The sequence below is a fragment of the Electrona antarctica genome (assembly GCF_951216825.1).
Source record: "Electrona antarctica genome assembly, chromosome: 23".
Taxonomy (NCBI): Eukaryota; Metazoa; Chordata; class Actinopteri; order Myctophiformes; family Myctophidae; genus Electrona; species Electrona antarctica.
The window spans coordinates 13,534,318-13,557,149 of record NC_136804.1 but is presented as its reverse complement, the minus strand read 5'-3'; the positions used below and the strand labels follow the sequence as shown (position 1 = coordinate 13,557,149).

The 22,832-nt window shown below is 43.3% G+C and overlaps 2 protein-coding genes across 3 annotated transcripts in view; both read left to right on the top strand.

Moving 5' to 3' along the window:
- LOC306916239 (exocyst complex component 4-like) overlaps positions 1–10,048 on the top strand; it is a 52,820-nt gene extending 42,772 nt beyond the window's left edge. The window contains exons 9-10 of one of the 2 annotated variants that reach the window (XR_013788967.1): positions 6,722–8,519; positions 8,552–10,048. Coding sequence is in view for 1 of the 2 variants with exons in the window: in XM_079494053.1 (XP_079350179.1) it covers positions 6,722–6,959 (238 nt within the window). In the remaining variant the exon portion in view is untranslated. Of the gene's footprint in view, positions 1–6,721 lie in introns of both variants that reach the window. The other variant, XM_079494053.1, reaches the window with a different exon arrangement.
- Positions 10,049–11,994: 1,946 nt separating this feature from the next.
- The window catches only part of lrguk (leucine-rich repeats and guanylate kinase domain containing), a gene marked incomplete at its 3' end in the record, with an annotated part of 59,032 nt that continues 48,194 nt past the window's right edge, over positions 11,995–22,832 (top strand). The window contains exons 1-7 of the mRNA XM_079494217.1: positions 11,995–12,323; positions 15,538–15,642; positions 16,094–16,175; positions 16,759–16,859; positions 17,866–17,947; positions 18,539–18,663; positions 21,052–21,195. Coding sequence (XP_079350343.1) covers positions 12,318–12,323; positions 15,538–15,642; positions 16,094–16,175; positions 16,759–16,859; positions 17,866–17,947; positions 18,539–18,663; positions 21,052–21,195 — 645 coding nt within the window. The 5' untranslated portion in view covers positions 11,995–12,317. The remainder of the gene's footprint in view (positions 12,324–15,537; positions 15,643–16,093; positions 16,176–16,758; positions 16,860–17,865; positions 17,948–18,538; positions 18,664–21,051; positions 21,196–22,832) is intronic.

Sequence of the window (22,832 nt, the reverse complement as noted above, 5' to 3'; positions counted from 1 at the left end):
CCCTCCTCTCATCCCTGCTCATCCCCTCCTGTGCCATCCTTTCCTCTCCTCCTCTAACTAATGTGTTGTTCTAAATGTGCTGACAGAGGCAGCCTGTAATGGCCTTAATATTGTACACGCTGAAATGAGGGGAAAAGAATTGTGCTGATTCTTGTCTTTCCCTCTCCTCCTCCCTCTCTCTCTCCCTCTCTCTCTCTCTCTCTCTCTCTCTCCCTCCTATCAATCCATCTCTCCTCTCCCACCATGTCTGTCCATTCAGCTATCTTTCTCTCAGTCCTTTTCATCCATCCATCTCTCATTCTCAGAGTGTCTTCACATACATCTCCTCCGTCTCAGACACGCCTCATAAATTCACTTCATATTCTTTGTATATGAGAGGATAGGAGCGCTGTCAGCTAATTATCATTTAATAGAGAACTGCGTGATGGTGCATGTCTCTCATATGCACACACTCAGGACCTCATACACGTGCGCGCGTGCATGCAGACACACACACACACACACCTTTTAGGTTATGGATGCAGTGCCCCTGCAACTGGGAGTTTAGATTGGAGCAGAGTGTGTGTGTGTGTGTGTGTGTGTGTGTGTGTGTGTGTGTGTGTGTGTGTGTGTGTGTGTGTGTGTGTGTGTGTGTGTGTGTGTGTGTGTGTGTGTGTGTGTGTGTGTGTGTGTGTGTGTGCGTGTGTGCGTGCGCGTGCGCGCGTGCGTGCGTACTGTGCACACGATTTGGCAAATGTCTTTCCTAGCACCTGGCTGGTGAAGTGTTGCATTGTTCTCAGCTTGAGTCTCTCGCTCTCTCTCTGAAAAGTTATGGAACATATGAGGTTTCCACCCGAAAGAGACGATATTCGGAAAGAACAGCCAAAAAATAAGTCGAGTAGAAGAGAGACGGGAGGGAGAGAGAGGGATGAAGGGAGGTAGAGGGAGGAGAGTGACAGAAAAGCACGCCTACAAAGAGAGCGTAAAGTGACAGGGAACAGAAGTGAAACAAACACAGTTATCAACAGAGAACACATCTCACTGCAGCCTTTTCAAGGTGGGGATGTCATTCAGCCTTTGTCCCTTCAGGGGCTCCGTACTATCAGGCCTAGCGGAGATGTCGTGGCTCCTGCAATTTACAGAATATGATTTCATATCATATGGTACTTACAGTGAAGTTATAAAGGTTAGATATGAACAAATATCATTCTACCACAATTCTTCCTCAGCAGCATCCTTGTCAGGGGAAAGGGGGAAATGTGATACTTCTCACTCTTTGTGTATACATATTTAAAATCTGTCTCCGCTGCCATGTTTTCCATCTTTGCCTCCAGAAACTTGAGCTCAGATCTTTTTTTCCCCTCACGGGTCTCATTAAAACTCTGTTATCATTTGAAAGAAGACAGTCAGTGTGGCTCAGCCGGCTCGCCGAGACGAATCAATCAGATAGACTACGTTTTATATTGAAAGAGAAAAAACTTGCTGCTTACCACTGTAGCTTGAGAACATTTTATTTATAAAATGTAAATACAAGTGTGAATATTATAATTGATATTGGTGTTCAGGCTCTGCTTATACTGTTCATTATCCTGCTCAGCACATTGGCAGAGAACCATTTATGAGCAGGGAGATATACATCTATATCATACCAGACTTTTATTTGTAGCAGAGCATTTCTAAATTGTGGTATTGTTACTTTTATTTAGTGCAAAATGTGAGTACGTGTTCCATCACTGCCAAAGATACGTGCCTGTGTGAGGTTTCTGCTTCCTCCCTCATTATTCTGACCTTGTTTATGGTGAGAAGCCTACTTGTTGTATTTCACACAACAGTAGGCTACTCAAGTAGGCTTAATAAATCCCATTTTGGCGAACTGAAAGAGCTCTAGCACCGTGCACTAAACACTCAAACACCAACTTTATACACTTGATGCAGATCTAATATGTAGTAGGGCTTGTAGGCCATCACAATCACAATGGCGCCGGTAGGCGTGACAGCCTACTGTGACATCAGCCTTGCATTCCCTATAGAGGGCTTTTCTAGGCTGTTAACAACGTCTCTCCTTACTTCCAACAAAGCTTTGATGGACACAATACTTAAATCACTCCCTTTGTCTAGAAGTCGGATCACACAAAGACTGGTTTAAATGTAAAACCAGTGGTCGAGTAAAGTACATCTAGGCTAGGCCTAATACTACTGGGCTTAAGTAGATGGCTGGTTTACCAGGCTATGCAAAATTATGAGACAGACCTTGTCCTCACAGGAGGGAACCACACAGTTGCAATTCAGCAGGAATGAAAGGCTAAAACTTTTTATATTGGTGTTCCCATAGGCACATGAGATAGAAAAAAGATCTGTGACGCGTTGTCGGCTTTCCTTGTAGCTCTTTTATTTTGGGTGCAATGATGACACTGGCACACAATTGAACTCAGACATTAAAAATGACCAGGCCAGCTCCATATATGGATATCTATGGCTGATCAGGTGTGACCAATTGGCTAATTTGGGCCCTGGGCAGACGCCTTTTGTGGCAGTTCTAGACAACCGTGGGTCCGACCAACTCAAGGCCGGGCACTGCACTCCCTGTGGTGGTGTGGAACGCGTGTGTCGAATTTGACGGTCGGTGGGGCGAACGGTTCTCGAGTTACGTGGATTTCAGTCGTACACACAGAGACATGGTGCATTTATAGATAGATGGCAAAAAGTCGTAGAAATGGCATTAAACTTCTGATGTCCTCACAGGTATAATCCAAACAGGTGCGTGTGCGTGTGTGCGTCCATGCACGCACACACACAGTACAAAGACAAAGCAATAATAACATGTCCGTCTGCCTTTGGAGAAACTCCACTCAGTTCGCTTTGAAGAAAAACGGAGTGCTACCCTGCATGAGAGAGAGGGTGACTTGAGGACACACGCACGCACGCACACACATACACACACACACACACACACACACACACTCACGCACTATTCTTGTGGGGATAGCAACATCTTAAGAGACAAAGTGATTTAATGAATTCCATTTCATTTAGATATTTGGGGGGGTTCTGCCTTTACTGATATAGATAGTCAGACATCAGCAGCAGCACGTATGAGACACGCACACAGGCTCTCCTTATTAAGGGCAGAGAAAATGTATTATTTAACATTGTACAACCCGACTTTAGTTTGATACTCTCCAGCCTTGATTTGATTTTATTGTCTCTACAGGGTATCAAGCGAAAAGTAAACTTCGGATTAATTAAACAGACTTGTACGAGAGGCGAAATAACATTGGAAATGAGTTGACACCCGTTGCTTCCTAACCATCTAGCCTTTCAATAAAACCATATGTGATGTTAATGATTATGGGGAATTTTATATTATTATAATCCATTAATTATTTTCTGCGCAATGGAGTGATTCCATCCGAACGAGCGGATGGAATCGCACACAATGCATGGCACAAATCACGTCTTTGAATAGACAATTATACCAATAAGGCGAGAACCTTATGGCTATCCAGAGTTTGATGAGGTGAGTGTTGTGATGTCCATATATGAAGATCCAGGTGATGATAGTCAGCTCCACATGAGATTCATATATGAACGCGCCGACCGTTTGTTTACCTTAGCATTGCTCCGGGTAGTATCCACCTCCTCCTTCACCACCAGCGTTGCGATTTCTAAATCCAGCTCCGTTGAGCCTCCATTATAACCCGATTTTCAAAGCGCCGTATCTCCAAAGGTTCGAGAGCTGTCCATGGTGAGCCGCCGCGCACCCGACGATCGTAAATCATTTGTGAGATCTACTTTCAAAATGACCTGCTCAACAAGATCTACCCACTGAAAAAATAAGTGTACCATTGTTTAAATATATAATGTACCTGGGGGGGCTTTGGAATAGGGAGAAATTATGACAGGCAGTTTCTGCTGTCAAAATATGTCCCCCCCGTATTTAACTTAAACGCCTATCACGTATATCACACACACATACACACACGGTTGCGGTTAGTGTCCGTCCTGAGACTGGGAGGTCGGGGTTCAATCCCCGGCCGGGTCATACCAAAGACTCATACAATGGGACCCAATGCCTCCTTGGCACTCGTACAGTTGCACTGGTACCTCTAACGTAACCTCTAAATGCCTAATCCTAATGGTGCGTTCACACGGACAGATGCAAAGATATAGTCTACCATTCATTGTCAATGGAAACCAGCGACAATTCAGCGTTTGTAGCTGCTGCAAAAGCTACAAAGCGGCAAACTCTTCCTCTAGTCCGTTTCCATTGTTTCCAATGCATAAGATATAAATAATGCCTAGGTCCAAAAGGCCTCGCGGTTGAGACTCCATGCTGGATTGTTGTTGTTTTTCATCTCCTCCGCCGCCCGCCACGCCCCCGACACACATCACTACGGACGCACACTTGATGACGCCAATGACCGTGTGAACAACAGATACTGTATAAAAGGCGACAAAGGGACAAATATGCTGTGATCTTAAACATATAACTTTACTGATGAATTGAGTACAATGGGTCACAATGGAAATAAACCCCTGGGGGGTGTTACCCTTTAAGCATTTACCTTTGACTTTACTTCCTGTAATGTCAATAATTGTGTTAATAAAATGTAAACAAAATTAATGTAACCAAAACGCCAATTTTCTTTCTTGTGAGGGCCAGGAAAATGGTCCTCATAATAAATTCTGAAATGATACCGCACTTGTGTAGGAGCACATTTGGTCCTCACAACAAGTAATACAAGTAGGCTACATTACACACACACACACACACACACACACACACACTCCCCAGATGGACGGTTGATGTTGAACATGGCACAAAGACACGAACACGGGCGTCGGGCGTGTATTTTTAATGATGCCACATATCGTCGCCGTCTGGCTAGAAAACCACCTATCTCCAAATATGTCATCTTGTGTCAAATGTTTCTTCTTTTGTAAATGAAGTAATGCACATTACTTCATTATGCACAGCGTTTCTGGGGGGTCGCTGGCACAATACATTTTCAGATGGGGGGTTGTCCTCGGCCAAATACATATATTTTTAGGTAGTCCTTGGCACAAGAAAGTTTGACAACTACTGATTTTTGAAGGCATTTGTGGAATCGGCCAGAGGTTTAAATGGGTTAAAATGATAATAAAATAGTTTTTTTGGGGGGGGACATAAGTGGTTTACCAGCCGACATGGACGATGTGAGAACCCGGACTCCTCTGGTTTGGATTCAGGGGGCTTCAGAACACACTGACCTTGGTCTGTCTAGCAGACTACAGAGCTGTTGCCAAGGGCATACACACACACAGCGAGGCCACCACCCGACTTGATAAACACTACTGTCTGTGCTCCCACGCACACCGGGGGACTACACACACACACACGCACACACACACACACACACACACACACACACACGCATGCACACACACAGCTCAGAGGTGCTGTGTGGTTGGATTTTACAAGCAAACACTTAAACGCGAGAACTATTTCCACCTTAATCTCTCTGTACACAACGCTCTGATATTGTCAGATATGACAATACTAGGACTATTGTATAGTGCTTCATTATTCTATCTATTCCATTAGTCTATGGATGGCTTTCATTCCTGCTGAATTGCAACTGTGTTTCTCTTTTAATCAATTAATTAATTAATTGATTAATACCTAGCAGGGAATGCATTAAAGGTCCTTAAATTGTCACTTTACTGTCACCTGGGGCCTCCTACAAAATCATATGAGGTCCCGGACCCACAGGTTGAGAACCACTGACCATGCAAACCATACCAGTGTTCTCTCGACCTGTTTACTCTCGATCGTCCCTTCATTCAGGATGCACTTCATGTCCGTCTCTCTCTCTCTCTCTCGCTCTGTTCTCCAAGTGCTCCGAATTGTGGTGGTTCCTGGATAAAGAAAGATCCATTAATTCAGAACACACACACACACACACCCCCCTGAGCAGTCTGTGTTTGGGTTGCATCCAGCCACTGTTTCATTAGAAGTGTCTCAGCAGTTTGTGGACACAGGATGTGTTTTGCCTCCAGAGGGGGTGGGGGTCCCTCCAGCACCCCCTTCAGGAGAATGGGAAATGACAGGAACAGTTGTTAATGTTTCCACTCTGTTTGCTGAGGCTCTGCTTCATGTCACTGAGGAGCAGAATGGGAAACAAAGTGGAATAACTAAACTGAGCTACTTTCTCAGTCTCTCCTCCTCCCCACTCCTCCAGTTAACTTTAATATCAACCACTCCTCCTCTCCTCTGTGGACCACATTTGTGCACCTTATGTCTGTGTATAGTTGATTTCTGTTTTCCTTTCACTCCATGTCTTCCCCTCTTCGGCCTGACGGCCTTTACTCCTTTGATGCCTGTCACTCACTACTATACCAAAGATGGTTCATTTAGAAAGACTAGACTGGTGCGGTTGTTATACCTGTTATACCAATTAAAGTTGTCCAAATGGTACAAATCCTACAAATGGTCTCCTAAGTGGGCGACCGCCGTCTGACGGCAGAGCTCGCAAACATTCTGTGCTTACTGGTGTTGTGGTCCTGCGAGAGTAGATTTTCTCCTGATTTATCTCTGAAAAAAGCAATTTAAAAAGAAAATAGAAGATTGTGTGGCTTGTGACATCAGGTCCAATATTTAGTTCGGTGACCATATGGGGCTAAAGAATGGTTCAGCAGCAGTGTTCAAGTTCACTCTTCCATTGGAAATAATAGACTCCTCTCCCTCTCTCCTCTCTAACAGACAGTACTATGAGATGCTCTATAACACAGCGGACGAGCTGTTGAACCTGGTGGTGGACCAGGGCGTGCGCTACACCGAGCTGGAGTACATAAACGCCCTGTCGCTGCTGCAGCGCAGCCAGACCGGTGTGGGAGACCTGGGCACCCAGAACGTCCGGCTTCAGAGGCTCAAGGAGATCATCTGTGAGCAGGCGGCCATCAAACAGGCCACCAAGGACAAGAAGATCACCACTGTGTGAACGGCACAAGCCTGTCTGCCCGACCGTCTGGATGTGGAGCAATGGTTCTCACCCTTTTCAGGCCGCAACCACCCCAAAATGATCATAATTTGAACTGGGGACAGTCTGAAATGTGGCCCCTTTTCCACCGAGGTTGAACCGGTTCGGTTATTTTTTCCCCGCCTACTTGTGAAGCAGTTCAGAGTGTTTCCACTGAAAATGACCGCCAGTTCCATGAAAGCACCAAGGTTCCAAAAATCTAGAACGGAACCAGTTCTTCTGGTGAAAATGGGGCCTGTGAGTGTCCTGCAGCAGTTTCTTTCATGTCAAGGACCCCCAGATTTATGTAATGTCTGCGGATCACCAATCTGAAAATATGTTGTGCCATGGACCCCCGCACCAGAAGAGAATATTTGTGTTTAAAAAAAGTTTCCAAACATTTAGGGAGAACGTGTCTGCAGGTTTCCCTCCACACTAAATATCCTCATGGGAAAACATGGGTTCTACGCTAGATCAGTGGTTCTCTAATTGGGCCTTGACACAGTGTCCCAAATGGACCCTTATCAGGTCTGTACAAATGGAACCAAATGGTACATTTTGTTCCATGTGAAGAAACAAAGCTTTGAGAACCACTGCTCCAGATAAGTCAGGTGATAGTTTTGGAACGTTGGCCCTAGCTGGTTCGGGTGATAGTTTTGGAACGTTGGCCCTAGCTGGTTCGGGTGATAGTTTTGGAACGTTGGCCCTAGCTGGTTCAGGTGATAGTTTTGGAACGTTGGCCCTAGCTGGTTCAGGTGATAGTTTTGGAACGTTGGCCCTAGCTGGTTCAGGTGATAGTTTTGGAACGTTGGCCCTAGCTGGTTCAGGTGATAGTTTTGGAACGTTGGCCCTAGCTGGTTCAGGTGATAGTTTTGGAACGCTGGCCCTAGCTGGTTCAGGTGATAGTTTTGGAACGTTGGCCCTAGCTGGTTCAGGTGATAGTTTTGGAACGTTGGCCCTAGCTGGTTCAGGTGATGGTTTTGGAACGTTGGCCCTAGCTGGTTCAGGTGATAGTTTTGGAACGTTGGCCCTAGCTGGTTCAGGTGATAGTTTTGGAACGTTGGCCCTAGCTGGTTCGGGTCTCACTCTCATCTCATCTCCCAATTAAACTGCTCCTCTCCATTTCTCTGTGTTCCATGTGGTCCCCTGGCAGCCCCCCCGTGGGCCCCTGGCAGTCCCCCCACCCCACCCCCGTGGGCCCCACTCTTCCCCCTTTGCAATGACAGATGCCATATAATCATTAAAATGTCTGAACGAGGCCTATACCTCGTGTGCCTGCTGCCATCATTTAGGGGTCTGTCCCTGCCAGGATTAGGATTTTTATTTTATTTATTTTTTGCTTGGGGGCAGTCATGTTGTTGACTATTTTGGATTTGATAGAACACGTAGTGTCATAAGGATTTAAGGGACGGACAGAATTGTAAGTAAATATTATCTTCGTGGAAACCTCAATGTTTCCAAAATAGCAGTCGTAAAAGCTCAAATGTCGAGCTTGTGGATCTGCTACTCTTGACTCTGGCCTTTGTGTGTGTGTGTGTGTGTGTGTGTGTGTGTGTGTGTGTGTGACACTGCAGTATGATCAAGTAGGGCGTTAATTTACGAAAAAACACAGACTATGGACATAAGAGGTTTCTCCCCCGACAGCAACGAGATATTGTTTAAAATACACTGTAAAACATGAGCTCATATTAAGAGTTTAACCTCCAAAGCCAAGGCACACATAGAGAAAGAATGTAAATGTGACGCTTGCATGTGTGGTGGTGGAGGAAAGACATTTTGCAAAACACATCATTTGTCATACAAGCTCCACTAAATTGACGCATTTGTAAATCACTTACTCACCGCACGGCACTACAAGTGCTGAAAACTTTAATTTGAGCTCCACAAAAATGTAACGCAGGCGCAACACACATACACACACCCGTGTGCGCGACTGCGCGTGGCTGTGTGCACGCACGCACACACAAACAGATAAGTCACAAATCATTTCCATCCCCGCATTGCCCCTGCGTGTTCTTTAGTTCATTAACTCCAGAGAGAAGTACTTAACGAGAGAAGGAGAGGTGGAAACGAGAGGCTTGTCAATACGGGAGGAAGACCCCGGCCCCGGCCCGGTCCCTGGTGAGGCCCCCGGAACCATCCATCATAATGACAACAGCCGGGGGCGCTTGGAGGGATCAATGCCGAAAACCTCCCCTCTCTCTCTCGCTGGGCCGACCAGCGCTCTGAGGTGTACGCTTTAGTCTAAGAGTCTGGAATCTGCTAGCTCAGCTGTTCGATGCAGCTCCTCTGGTAGTGCTCATGGATGGAGGAGTTATTTTTTTATATTTTTATGTATTTTTTTTTATATCTTCCTAACTCTACTCTCCTAACACGTACTGCTGCTTCATTGTGCTTTATTGCCTACAAACGATCTGCCTAAGTCAAAAGAGATGACTTACTGTAGGGTAGGCAGATATGATTTTGGAATATAACAAGAATTGTGATGACAGGCAATAAGGCACGGTGAATCAGCAGTGTTTGGAGAGTAGACTTTGGCCTGGGCAAAAACATTTACGAATTAATGCCCTACTTGATCATACTACAGCGTCACACAAAAGCATCAAAAGTAGCAGATCCGCAAGCGACACATTTTGAGCTTGTGTATCTGCTACTTTAACTGTTTTCTTTTATTTGAATCCTGAAAAGTAACAGTTTTGGGACATACAGTATGAGGTTTCCACCCGACAGACAATATTATATAAAGTCACGTAAGCACATCGGGACGATAAATGCCTCATTTGTATTCCTCACACGACTGGTGCTGCTGCGAGCGTGATGAAGTTGAAATTGAGCTTTAAAGGTGGTGTGAGTTACAATAAATTTGTTTTGTTAAAATAAAATGTGTCGAATAGTTCTATATTCACATAGTAATAGGTCCAATAGTGTTTGCGATACCGGTTTAATTAAATCAGGAGAGAGAACTCATACATGATAAAGAAGTGTAATTGGAAACAAAAACAACAAAAAAGGTTGATGAACGATCTTCGTTGAATTCTCTCTCTTGACTGGATGAAATGTGTAACCCACCCGAAAAGGTATTCTCTCTTTACTAAAGAGCTGGAGGGACGGTGACACACCCTTGTTACTGAACAAACGCACGATAGCAACGATTACTATTAAGAATATAGAGGTTTAACTTTTGAACAATAACCTTTTTTTTGTTTTAACCAAGATAAAAGATCATTCACAGCACCTTTAAACACTCCATTTATGTAACAAAGTATGCGTATGTACTGGTTTATAAAATCAGCAAGTGCTCTGCAGGTGTACTAAGTGTATTTATCTGCTTTGTTTGTTATAGACATGTTTTATTTTGCACATAAACAAAATGTTTAAATGAGTAGCTCACCCCAAAAATGTCTTATGTTCTATCAATTACTGTACACACCCCATTGAGCCTTGAATTGATCGCATTCCTAAGATAATAATTTGATGACCGGCAGACTTGTGGAGTCTCTTAGCGGAGACATTAGCATCTTTCTGCCGGTCGGGTGCATTCCTGAGACACACCATTTGTCCGACACCCTCCTCAAACCCTAACCTAAACTCACAGGAACTCACGGGTGATTTTTAACCCGCAGCATGGATTAGTTTTAGCCCGCCACGCATGTCTGGAGCCACGGGTGATTTTTAACCTGCAGCACGGGTGATCTTTAACCCGCAGTACGGGTGAGTTGTAACCCGCAGCACAGGTTTGTCTGACTAATGACTGTTGGTATGTCTAACCAATGTATGCACCCTGTGCGTTTTGGGTGCATTCCTGAGCTAATAGATGAACGGCAGACTTGTGCAGTAGCATCTTTCTGGCTCAGGAATGGGACGAAAACTAAAAAACATTATCCATGAATTCAAGGCTTCATGGGGTGTTGAATAGAAAATAAGTAATTTGTTGGGTGAACTATAAGTGTTATCTATATATGGGTGTTTTTGATTTATTGTATATCACATGAAAACAATTGTGTGAAGCTGATTCGACCATATTCGCAAATAACCAAGCTTTGCATCTGTCCTACCTAGAATTGAAGACTGATGATTTGCCAATGTAAACACTATCTTGCTGAAATAATAAAAACAGTCACTCATACCAGTGTTGTCTGGAGTTGATATCTTTTGCACGATGCTGCCAATATACAGTACTGCAGTGGGCGGAAAGTAACTACTGTAAATGTACTCAAGTACTGTACTTAAGGGGTTATTTTGAGGTATGATCTTACTGTACTGGAGTATTTCCAATTTTCAATGCTTGTACTTCTACTCCACTACATCTCAGAGGCATTTTTTTCCTTTGGTAACGTACATTACATTTTACACATGTTGACTGGTGAAATGAATGGGACATTCTGCATAAAAGAAGTACAAAATGTGAGTACTTCTTCATCGTTGCAGTACTGTATATGTTTTCTTTGTTGTTGGATTTTCATAGACTCTAGTTTGATTTGCCAGCCAGCCAGGGGGAAATCTATATGCCTCTGCTTTTGATATTTCCCCGTCTGGATATTGATTTTTAATGTCCTGTGGGGATACGGTTTATCCAGGCTGCTTCTGGTCAGACGGAATAGATGTGCATTTCCTCTTGGGAAATGTAGACCGTCTGATATGTTTCATATTTGTTTGGTAATATTTAAATGTAATAATTTACATTGGTCACATAAACTCAGTGGTGTAAAGTCACTTTTTTATCCTCAGCCCTGAATCGCGATTCGCTACCATTAAAATAATATATTTCCTGGAATAATGAAGTGAAACGAAATTAAAACTCTGTCAGGCTTGTCTGCCCTATACTGCAATGTTTCTCAATATATTTTTTGTAGTTTTAAGGACCCGCTTGATAAACTTACAATAATAAAACAATAATCCCCCCCACACACACAGTTTTCAAAATAATGTCATGCATGATCAGGAAAAAAAATAACTACAAAGCCCACAATCCCCCACAACATCCAGTCTTGTCGTTGCCTAGCACCAGAGAGGACGCTCAGTCAAAACCCAAACTAAAATGTTATGTAGCTTTTATAGTTAGCCTCGAACCTCCTGTTGTTTATCTCCACTTTAAACTATAGAGTCCTGCAGTGCTTGCTTCCTAAGAATAATAAACGTGTCCTCGACGTTGGCAACATTAGCCTGCCCTACAATAAGAAATAACCCTTCCCCTGTTCCCCAGGGGAGGATAGCCAACAACCAGACTGGCAAACCTGCGTGTGATCAAAGCAACCGCAAACGAACACACACCTGCCGCTCATTCTGCTGATCGAGACGTGGGGGAAGAAAGACTGAGAAGAAGAGGATAAATAACGCATCATGGAGGTAAATATAGGCTATAGTAGATTCACTATCAAGTATCATTCCGCCCTTTATATACGTGATAAATCACCGCATAACGTCATTAGCTGTACAGGGCAGCACCGGGTGATTGATTGGTTGATTGATTGCAGTGCCTGATCAGCACCAATGCTAATGTGCGTGTTGTGCAGCTGTGTAGTGGTCTATTTATCCCCTGGTCTATCGTCGCCTTAACTTCTCCTTAACAAACCACACCGGCCGGGAACTCCTTGGGACAAACCCGTTAAACCTTGGGCTTTAATAAGGCTATGGACTAGAGCTATTTCCCCTGGTCAATGATGACTTATCCTAGGTAATGTTCTCATTGTAGCAAATAATGGCAGGGAATCAAGGGATCCGGTGTGGGGGGGCTACATTTACTTGAGTACCGGTAGGCTACACATTATCTTTTGAGTGTCCTAGGCCTACTCGAGTTTACCCTACTTAAATAATGTTTTTGGATACATCTTTGAATCCACCGTTACATTTCAAAGACGGATATTGCACTTTTGACTCCTACATTTCTATGAAGGGGAAAGGGTAGGCCACAACATGCAGGGTACACCTATAATAGGCATTTAGCAGACCCTCTTAATCCACAGTTTACAGTAAGCAAGGTAAACAAACACAAGGTAATGCATCAATCAAATGCATACTGTAGGTAATCTAGGATCATAAGGTAGGCCTAAACCAAGAACCTCTCAGTCTAAAAGTTATAATATAAAAATATCAATCTGTACATTGAAACTACAGTATACACACTAGGATGAAATGAAATGATTACTATATTTACCCAGGGTATCTGGGCTAAGCTCAAGAACTTGTTTCCAGCCAGGCCCTGCTCATAGAACACATTTCATCGTAGTGGTTCAATGCCTTGTTCAAGGGCACTTCAGCGGTGGTAATTGTAACGTGTGGGACCGCTGATTCGAACTGGCGACCTTCCGGTATCAAGACCGCTCCGCTATCCGTTCGGCCACCGGTCAACAAATGAACCTGGCATCTGTCTACATATATGCAGATGCTATCTATTATTAAAAAAAATTAAACCTCTGCATAAATCTACAAACACACACAAACCAAAACAAAAAAATATACATTTCCCCCCCCAAAACAATATAACAATCAAAAGGGAAGGGGGCGTGTCTGATAAAATATCTAGTGAATTAAGCAATTTAAAATCTGTCTGGAGTGACACACAAGTCTGAATAGATGTTAATATGACCCAAACATGTTTGAAAGTGAAATATCCCTTTAATACTTCCTAAACCTACCTTGTTTACTCTTTATGCGACAGATAAAGCAGGTAACCTTGCACAGAAGATGTGTGGAGGTAAAGTTGCAACTGGTTGTGTTATAAATCGAGATATTGTAATGCCAGCATAGAGCACCGAAGTCTGACATCACAGGGTGCTAAACCCCTGGAACACAGTTCTTGTATGACGCCTATAGAGCGTCGCAGTCCCCCCTGACAAACGGGCCAGAAGAGAATTTCCCATTCATTTTTTCCCCCTGAGACGGTTAAGAAAGTATTTATTTAAATATCTTTTAAGCCTCGGACAAAACCAACTCGGATGGTGACAAATCATGACAATAAGCACAATTTTTTGGGACGAACAAATCATTATTTGTTCAGCCCAAGAAATTGTGTTTGTTGTCATGAGTTGTCACGATCCGAGTTGGCTTTGTACGAGGCGTAAAGGTCTTTAGTTTAAATAAATACTTTCTGAAATGTCTATGGGAAAAATAAATTGGAAATTTGTCTTCCGGGCCGCTCGTCGGGGGCGGGACTGCGACGCTTCCCAAACTTTCATGTCAAGGACCCCCAAATTGAACTAATTAGCCTGTGGATCCCCATTTGAAGAGATATGCCAGAAAGGGACCCCCCTAAGAGAAGGTTTTTACGGCTCTAGCAGTGATTCTCAACCTGTGTAATGTCATTTCTGAGTCTGAGACCCCAATTTATATTGTAAAATCAAAGTTAATTTAACTCTGAGTGTGCAAATGGACCCGTTGGGGTCCATTTAGTTCCATTTGCACACTCTCAGAGTTACAGAACCATAAGGCTCAATTTGGTTGTTGGTTCCAAACTATCATTTGGCTGGGGACCCCCTGGAACTCCCTCAAGGACCCCTAGGGGTCCCCAGACCCCACTCAGGGAACCACTGCAAAAAACATTACGCCGTGACCTAGGGGTAGTGGGAGTGACGTCAGGACTTTGGTACTCTGTAGATCCGTCAAAGTACGTTGTGAGCATGATGCAAGTTGTAGAGCCTCAATCCATGATCCGGAGCCATAGTGATGTTTATTTTGTTTCTTATTTTACTGTTTTTGCTGTGTTTTTTGTGTTTTTGGCTTATGTAGTTTTAGCTTTTTATACTTTCTGTGCAGCATTTGGTAACTTGATGTTGTAAAATGTGCTATTTAATTAAAGTGGACTGGAATGAATTGCATTGGATAGCGTACATTATATACAAAACACTTGTCTGAAGCCCTATTTTATACTGAAATGTATGTGACATGTTGTGAGCTTGTAGATCTGCTAAATCTTTCTTTAAGGATGACTGCACCCATTTTCAACCTATATCTTCATATAATTGGTACCTTATTTATTTTTTTACTTGGTCTGTCTCTCGGACTGTGGACGCTTACCAGTGAACATCATCATTACTAGGCAGTTTTTTTTTTCTTCTTTTTTTTTTAACAGTATAAATCTTTCACTTCTTCCACCACTGCAGACTGACCGGCATGCCGTTTTAATGTATTTAATATGTACTTCTATTGCCATAAAAGTCCCACAATGTTGCAATAACTGTAACCCATTAAAACCGGTAAAGCTTGTGTGTCATTTTAGATTTTAGCTACATATAGACCATCGTCTCTGTCGGGTGGAAACCTCATATGTCAAACGGTTACTTCTCAGGCGTCAAATTGAAGAGAAGCAGCAGTAGCAGATATACAAAATCAAAACGTTTCGCTTCACACTGCGTTTTGATCTACTTTTGATGCTTTTGTGTGTTAAAAAAAAAGAAACACGCACAAAAAGTTAAAATATGGAGAATTGAAGATAAGAGGTTTCTGCCCGACAGCGAAATATATTTCAGCATAGGTTTTTCTGAAAACTGTTTAGAAGGTGTGTAGAATCAGCGGGTCTGTGCATATTACGTGTGTGTGTGTGTGTGTGTTTTTTCTTTTATAGCAGAAGGATGGCGTTTTGACCACAGAGGTGGTTTCAAACCGTTTGGCCAACCTGGGTCTCTCTGGTACCGGACTGCAGCATGTGTACCAGGTCCTGTCTGTGCCTGTAAGAGAGTCTCACACACATATGCGCACAGGCGCGTGCACACACACACACACACACGCACGCACACACAATTTAGGCATTTAGCAAAAGCTCTTAACTTTAATCCATCGATTTACAGTAAGCAAAAACAACACATGGTAATACTGTAGGCCTACATCAAATACATAGCAATAGTCATCAAGGATCATAAGCAAACTAAGAGCCTTTAGAACATCCGTCACTTACACACACACACACACACACACGTCACACACACACACTATCTACTGTATCTGGCTTTATGTTTTGTAAGAATAGTATAATATTTGTTATTATACATTGCTATAAAAAGCACGAACCTATTTTGCTCTCAAAATTCTGTAGTAGTGTTTTGCTCTTACTGTAAGCATGGCTATATTCTCCTTTGCCATTTCATTTTGTGACAGATTGGATTTGTTTCGTTGCACTTTAGGGTCGAAATCTGAGCGACATCTCCGTTTTATGCAATTATGTCCATCTCCGAAAGCTCGATCTGTCACACAACAAAATAAAAGGTAAGGTCAGGCTTCCTATTATACGACGGCTGCTATTTTAGGCCCATTATTTACGACTACCTGTAACCACATAACAGTCAGAATGCCAAGACGTGCACTATTTATTGTTGCCCTCCAGGGTATTTAGATTTGAATGATAAATAAAATATGAAGAATTGTTTTGTTTTGTTTTGTTTTTTATTCCAGCTGCAGCTATGCTTTATTTTCTTAGAGAATTGTGTTTTTATCTATCTATGAATCAATATTCTTAAGCCCAACGGGTCAAATCACAGTGCGTTGTGAGCTTCACAATTGGTATTTTCGCTACAGTATTTTGGAAAATAATTTGATCAACCACTGGAACCCCAGCATCCCTTCGCCGAAAATAGCTGATCTAAAATCTCTCATGAAAATCACTTTTACATCTGCTATTTTTTGGTAGATTCATTGCCTATTTTTCCTGAAGGTATTTTGGTGCAGGGTGAAGAAAGTATAGAGCGTCGTTAAGATGGATTTCATATAATCGATTAAATAGATTAGTTTGATTAACTTGGGCTCTTTTATTATATATATTTTTTAATCCTGTTGTGGTGGTGGTGTCTAGATTTATCCTGTGTGAGCCACATGCCTCATCTGGTCAGGCTGGACGCCTCTCACAACCACATCTCAGACTGCTTTGGATTCCAGGCGCCCAGGAACCTGGAGGTAACGTGACGTCTGGAGGACCTTGAGTTGACAGGAGAAGTTGATTGGTGGGGGGGGGGGGGTTCTCTCTCTGCCGCCAGGGTCTATTCCCTCAAGAATATAGACGTGGACTTTCCATGACAACCCATCTGCACTCACTGTGAATTATAGATCAGTGCTTCCCAAAGTGGGGTCCGGGGACCCCTACGGGTCCTTGAGGGAGTTCCAGGGTGGTCCCCAGCTAAATGATAGTTTGGAACCAAGTGGACCCTTATGGGTCTGTAACTCAGAGAGTTTACACATATGTACACTCTCAGAGTTACATTAACATTGATTTTACAATGTAAACTGGGGTCTCAGAGATAGAAATGCCATTAATTGGGGTCCTTGAAATTAAAATGGTTGAAAATCACTGCTAGAGCTGTAAAGATCTCTTATGGGGGTCCCTGGCATATATTTTGAAAAGGGGGTCCGCGGGCTAATTAGTGTCATTTTGGGGGTCCTTGACATGAAAAAGTTTGGGAACCACTTGTACAGGAGGATTAGCTGCCCTTGGATGACAATGAACTTGATTAAAAAACACTTTTTTGCACGTTAAAATACTACTGTACTACTGTACAGTAATAAAAATGGATTTATTGTTCACACTGTCAGCTGTTTGACATCACAGTAACAGTTGAAGAATCTTCACCAGGGCAGTAGAATATTCAAATTAGATTTTGAGCAGCCTTTGGATGTAAAAACATGGAGATAAGCGGTTTCTGCCAGACAGCAACTATGCAGTTGTCCCTTTAGGTGTTTTCAAATACGGCCACCTTTGAAAAAGGTTTGGACACGCCTGACTTAAGCCCTAGTTTATACCGTACTTCAAGTTTGACACATTTTGAAAGCTTTGAGTAATACTATTACTTTGATACAAATGCTAAACGCCTTTTACTTGGAACAGAGTATTCTTATATTTTTTCTCTTGAATGTTATATTATTTCATCTCACATTGTATGTATAATGTTTTTGTTTTTTTTCACAGGAGGTCAATCTCTCCCACAACCACGTGACGCAAATTAATGATTTATCAGCCTATTCATCTCTCAGCAAACTCAAACTGGACTGTATCCTTATCCTATACTTTATACTATATCATACTACAGTATTCTTATACTGGACACCAGTGTTAGCTTTGATAGCCATTTTGATTAAACTTTAGTCATAGTCTTTTGAAGAACCATTTAATTTAGCTTTAGTCATATTTTAGTCATGTGAAAAGTTTTAGTCTAGTTTTAGTCGAAATGTTAGTTGACTATATGGCACCGTAATGGCATATGATACACTTGGTTGCATGGTGAAAATAGACAATCTAGAATTATATTCAAATTAAATGGCTGCTCCAACAGTAGTGGCAACATTCAACTTTGGAGAGAAACGGAATGTCAAAAAATACACCGCGGTGGCTGAGACCAGAGCCATAGAGTAATGGTTGGGACGAAGCAGTGAAAGGTTCTGAAAGATACATAAGTCAGTCTTACCCAATACCCAATCTTTCTGTTGTATGATGAACACAAGGCTGCTGTACCTTATACCTCATACTTTAAATGCTTAGTAAGACTGACGTTATGTATCTTTCAGGACCTTTCACTGCCTCGTCTCTCTCTTTCCTGGTGTATGATTCTTTAACATGTGGTCTGCCTGGCCTGGCTCCTCAGACAACAGGATCAGTGAGATCAGTGGGCTTCAGCGGTGCTGCCGTCTAAAACATCTGAGCCTGGCTCACAACCACATCTCCTGTGTCACAGGCCTGGACAACCTGCCCCTCCAGCACCTCTGTCTCGTATGTCACTATAAGATCACTATGTTATGGTGTATTGCTTTCTATGACTTGTCCAACTGAACTGCACACAAGGTGTGCGCTCTCTTATCACCTGACGGGGGTGTTTCCCCGGTAGGTGTCCAAAATGCGGAAGTGCAAACAGGCGCTCAACGTTAAAGCCTGCTGCTCAGGTTTCCTAGTGACTAGTGACTGCAGGCGGACCCGTGGAGTTATGACTAGGACCTAGTCATAACTCCACGGGTCCGCCTGCAGTTCCACCTCTTCTCCCATTGAATATTTTGATTATAATCAGATTGAGCTAACAGTTAGGTGTTGCTTCTCAATTGGGAAAATGTCTAGTGCACCGCCATCACAACGTTGGGTCTGGGGTACTGCTGAGTAAACAGGACTCCGACTTCGTGTATAACTAGGATAAAAGAGATACCACTCGAAGAAAGGTTATTTTGAGAGAGGAATGCCCCACATCATGATTACACTTTTATATGTCTTATATTGGTAACTGTTTTTTTGTTTTCTTTAACTTCAGTGATGCTTGCAGAACTCATTCCTGACCACATCACTGTCCTGCCAGTAATCACGATAACGCACACCCTCTAATATCGCTGAATCTCCGCACTCTACATGTGTTGTCAGGCATGTGTTCAGAGAGTGACATGGCAGTATTGTATACATCTATCAGTCTCTCTCAAGCTCTCTGTTCCTCTCCTCTGCTCTTGTTTTTACATGGAGTTAATTCTAAACTTTCCTTTTCCAGAGATACCATAATGTCCGGCAGCAGACCCACTTTGCTCTCTCTCTCTCTCTCTCTCTCTCTCTCTCTCTCTCTCTCCCCCCTTCCCTCCCTCTCCTTCTCCCTCCCATCTCTACATGTGTGAATGTCAATGTGTTGCTTTTATCAGTCTTTAATCATAGTCAGCATCCATCAGTCTGAACCCGTGCGCACCTTCCCTCTGGGAGCCGAGGTGTCGGTGTGTATGCATACACACACACACACACACACACACACACACACACACACATGCACATACATACACACGCGCGCACGCACACGCACGCCTCCTCAAACAGCATGGCCCTGTCATGCAAGCCTCCCTCTCGGCCCATCACACCAGGCCCCCGGTGCCCTGCGCTCACCTCACCATCCCTCCCTCCCTCCCCTGCTGCCAGCAGCCCTCTGCCAGGCTCCCTGTTTGGACCAGAGGGGGGCAAGCCTGGCATAGAGACCCCCGGATAAGTACTGTAGTCTGAGAGGGAGGGGGAGGGCAGGGCTGATAGAGAAAGAGAGAGAGAGAGAGAGGGGGGGATATACATTATACATGTATAGGAAGATACTCACCAAAGGCACACCCGAAACGTACAGAAATAATATGATGAATTAACCCACTTAAGCCCTATTTCAAATATAGGTGGGAAAAAGCCGATCTACATGCTCACACACATGTGAGCTTGTAGATCGGCTATTTTCCCTATTTGAAAGATTTTGTAATTTGTACTTTTGGATACTTGAGTATTATACTTTGTCCACCACTGTGAAGGGGTGAGGTGAACAAAGTGTGAATGGGGGGGTTCCTTTAAGCAGGTTAGCGTGCTGCGCTGCGTTAGCGTCTCGCCAGCTGCTGGCGTGTCAGTCGTCATCCTGTCATGCTTTTAGCACAGCGGAGCAGACCTGTCACTCATCCTGGCACTGGGGGGCGAGGGGAGGGGGGGAGGTGGCGCCCCCTACAGATGGACCACTGCAGGGGATGGTGATTAGCAGGACGGCAGATTGTGGATGAGGGCTGGAAGGGTGTGTGTGTGTGTGTGTGTGTGTGTGTGTGTGTGTGTGTGTGTGTGTGTGTGTGTGTGTGTGTGTGTGTGTGTGTGTGTGTGTGTGTGTGTGTGTGTGTGTGTGTGTGTGTGTGTGTGTGTGTGTGTGTGTGTGTGTCACGGCGTCACGGCGTGCATACCCACTAACCTAACCACTATCCTGTGTGTGTGTGCTTGTTGCTATGCGTGTGAGGCCCAAATGTTTCCACACGTATAGTATTAGATTTTTTTTGTCTGTTTCTAGGCAATGTGAGGACCATTGACCTGGCCTACATTTAGGAAGAGATTCAGGTTGAGGTTAGGCATTTAGGGCAGTGGTTCACTCAACATATAAGCATATACTGTACATGGTATCTGCACATTTCTAAAGTTACAATTTAATGACTTAAGACCTTTTTAATACCAAATTGGCAAATATTACGTTCGCGGTGAGCTTGTACTTCGGCTATTTTCACAATATTTATCTGTGGAACCGAGTCAAACTTAGCCTGGTGGGTTATGATTAAAAATGAATTGTAAAAACATGCAAAAATGGCAGTAAAATCGCTGTTAAACTGTTGAATGGTGCGTGTGTGTGTGCAGGAAGGTAACCAGCTGCAGAGCATGGATGGCGTGTCCTCTCTGAGGAGCCTGCAGGTCGTAGACTTCTCCTCCAACCAGATCTCCAGCCTGTCTGGCCTCCAGAACCTCTACCTTCTGGGCTCCGTCAACCTGGACAACAATCTGGTGACTCGTTCTTTCCTTCACTTGCAACCTAGGCATTTTAGCAAACACTCTTAATCAACAGCGACTTACAGTAAGCAAGGTAAACACGAGGTAATCCATCAAATGCATAGAAATAGTAATCCACTGTAGGATCATAGGTAAACTATGAACCTATCATCACTCTAAACATTACAATGTCAAACAGATCTATAATCTGTAGTCTACATTAAAACTATACACACTACAGTTGGAGGCCATCGATATTGTCCTTTTCTTTTTGCTGAGGTTTGCGTGATCTGTGCAAAAGGACAGTTAACCCATTTTGGGCGGGAACCCCTTTTGGTGTTTTAAACATTGTTATAATTTAGCTATTGAAAAATTGCAGATCTACAAGCTCATAGCGCGCCACCGAGTGGCGCGCTACGAGCTTGTAGGTCTGCTATTTTTGAAAAATCGTGAAAATATTTATTTCAGAAAACTGGAGGATTTTTTTAAATTTTGAGGTCAGGCCTAAATGGGTCAAATGATAAGGGACAATATCGGTGGCACCCAACTGTATACGATGCCAGGTCAACAAATAAACCTGGTTGTGTCACCTAGTAAACCTGGCATCTGTCTACAGTACATAACATGCTATGTAAATTACATTTTAGCCTTTGCATAAGCATGCAAGGTTGTCAAGGCTAGGGCCATAGAACAATCTGCCTACCCTACTTTATTTATTTTATTTATTTATTTGACAAGATTCATTAATCAACATGTCAGTTTTCACATCCATGTAAATGGGCCAGAGTTAGCCAGAAGCTAATTTACATCTGTAGTCCTTGAGCAGGCTCTTAAAAATGATGATAAAACTATCCATACAAACATACTGTAAGTAGCCTTGCCGAGCCATGAGGCCCATAGGGCAGGAGCCTATCTCCTGTTTCTGTAGCGTGAGGCAGCTTGATGTACAAGTACACCCCCTGGTAAACATACTGTACATACATATAAACATTGTACAGGGGACAGAACAACCGCAGAGTGACGTGAGAAATGACATCAGTGATAAAATATAGCTGATAATTACTCATGATTACAGATTTGGTTTGTTTTTAGCCACCTCTTAAGGTTGAATTTGAAGGCCAGATAGTTGGAGGTCCCTCTTACTTCTGTGGGGAGACTGGAGAGGGAGAGAGCGATATCTTCAGGTCATTTGCATGTGAAACCCAACGAAAGGCGCAAATGAACATTTATGGCCCTGCCTGCATATCGGTGGGCTGTGTAACAAGTGTCTGAGCTGAGTTGTAAAATAAATAGGGAAAAATAGGGACATTTCCAAGGATGAATGACAATTCAGAAGACACAGCAGGAGAGAATGAAGCGTTAAGCATTCAGGAGTCTCCTAAATGTAGGAGTGCTGCCAGATCTGGTGCATTAATGGTGAGTTTAATCATAGAAGGAGCGCCCAGCAGAACAGTGGCCTTCGAGACCAATAAAGAACTCAATGTGATTTTCAATGGCATATCATTGTCGGGCAGAAACCTCTTTATCTCCATATTTTAACTTTTTGTTCATTAACGCCCTACTACTTGATCATACCACGGCGTCACACAAAAGCAACAGTTTTGTCGGGTGGACACCTATTAGTTTATGTCCAAAAGATTGATGTATTTGCT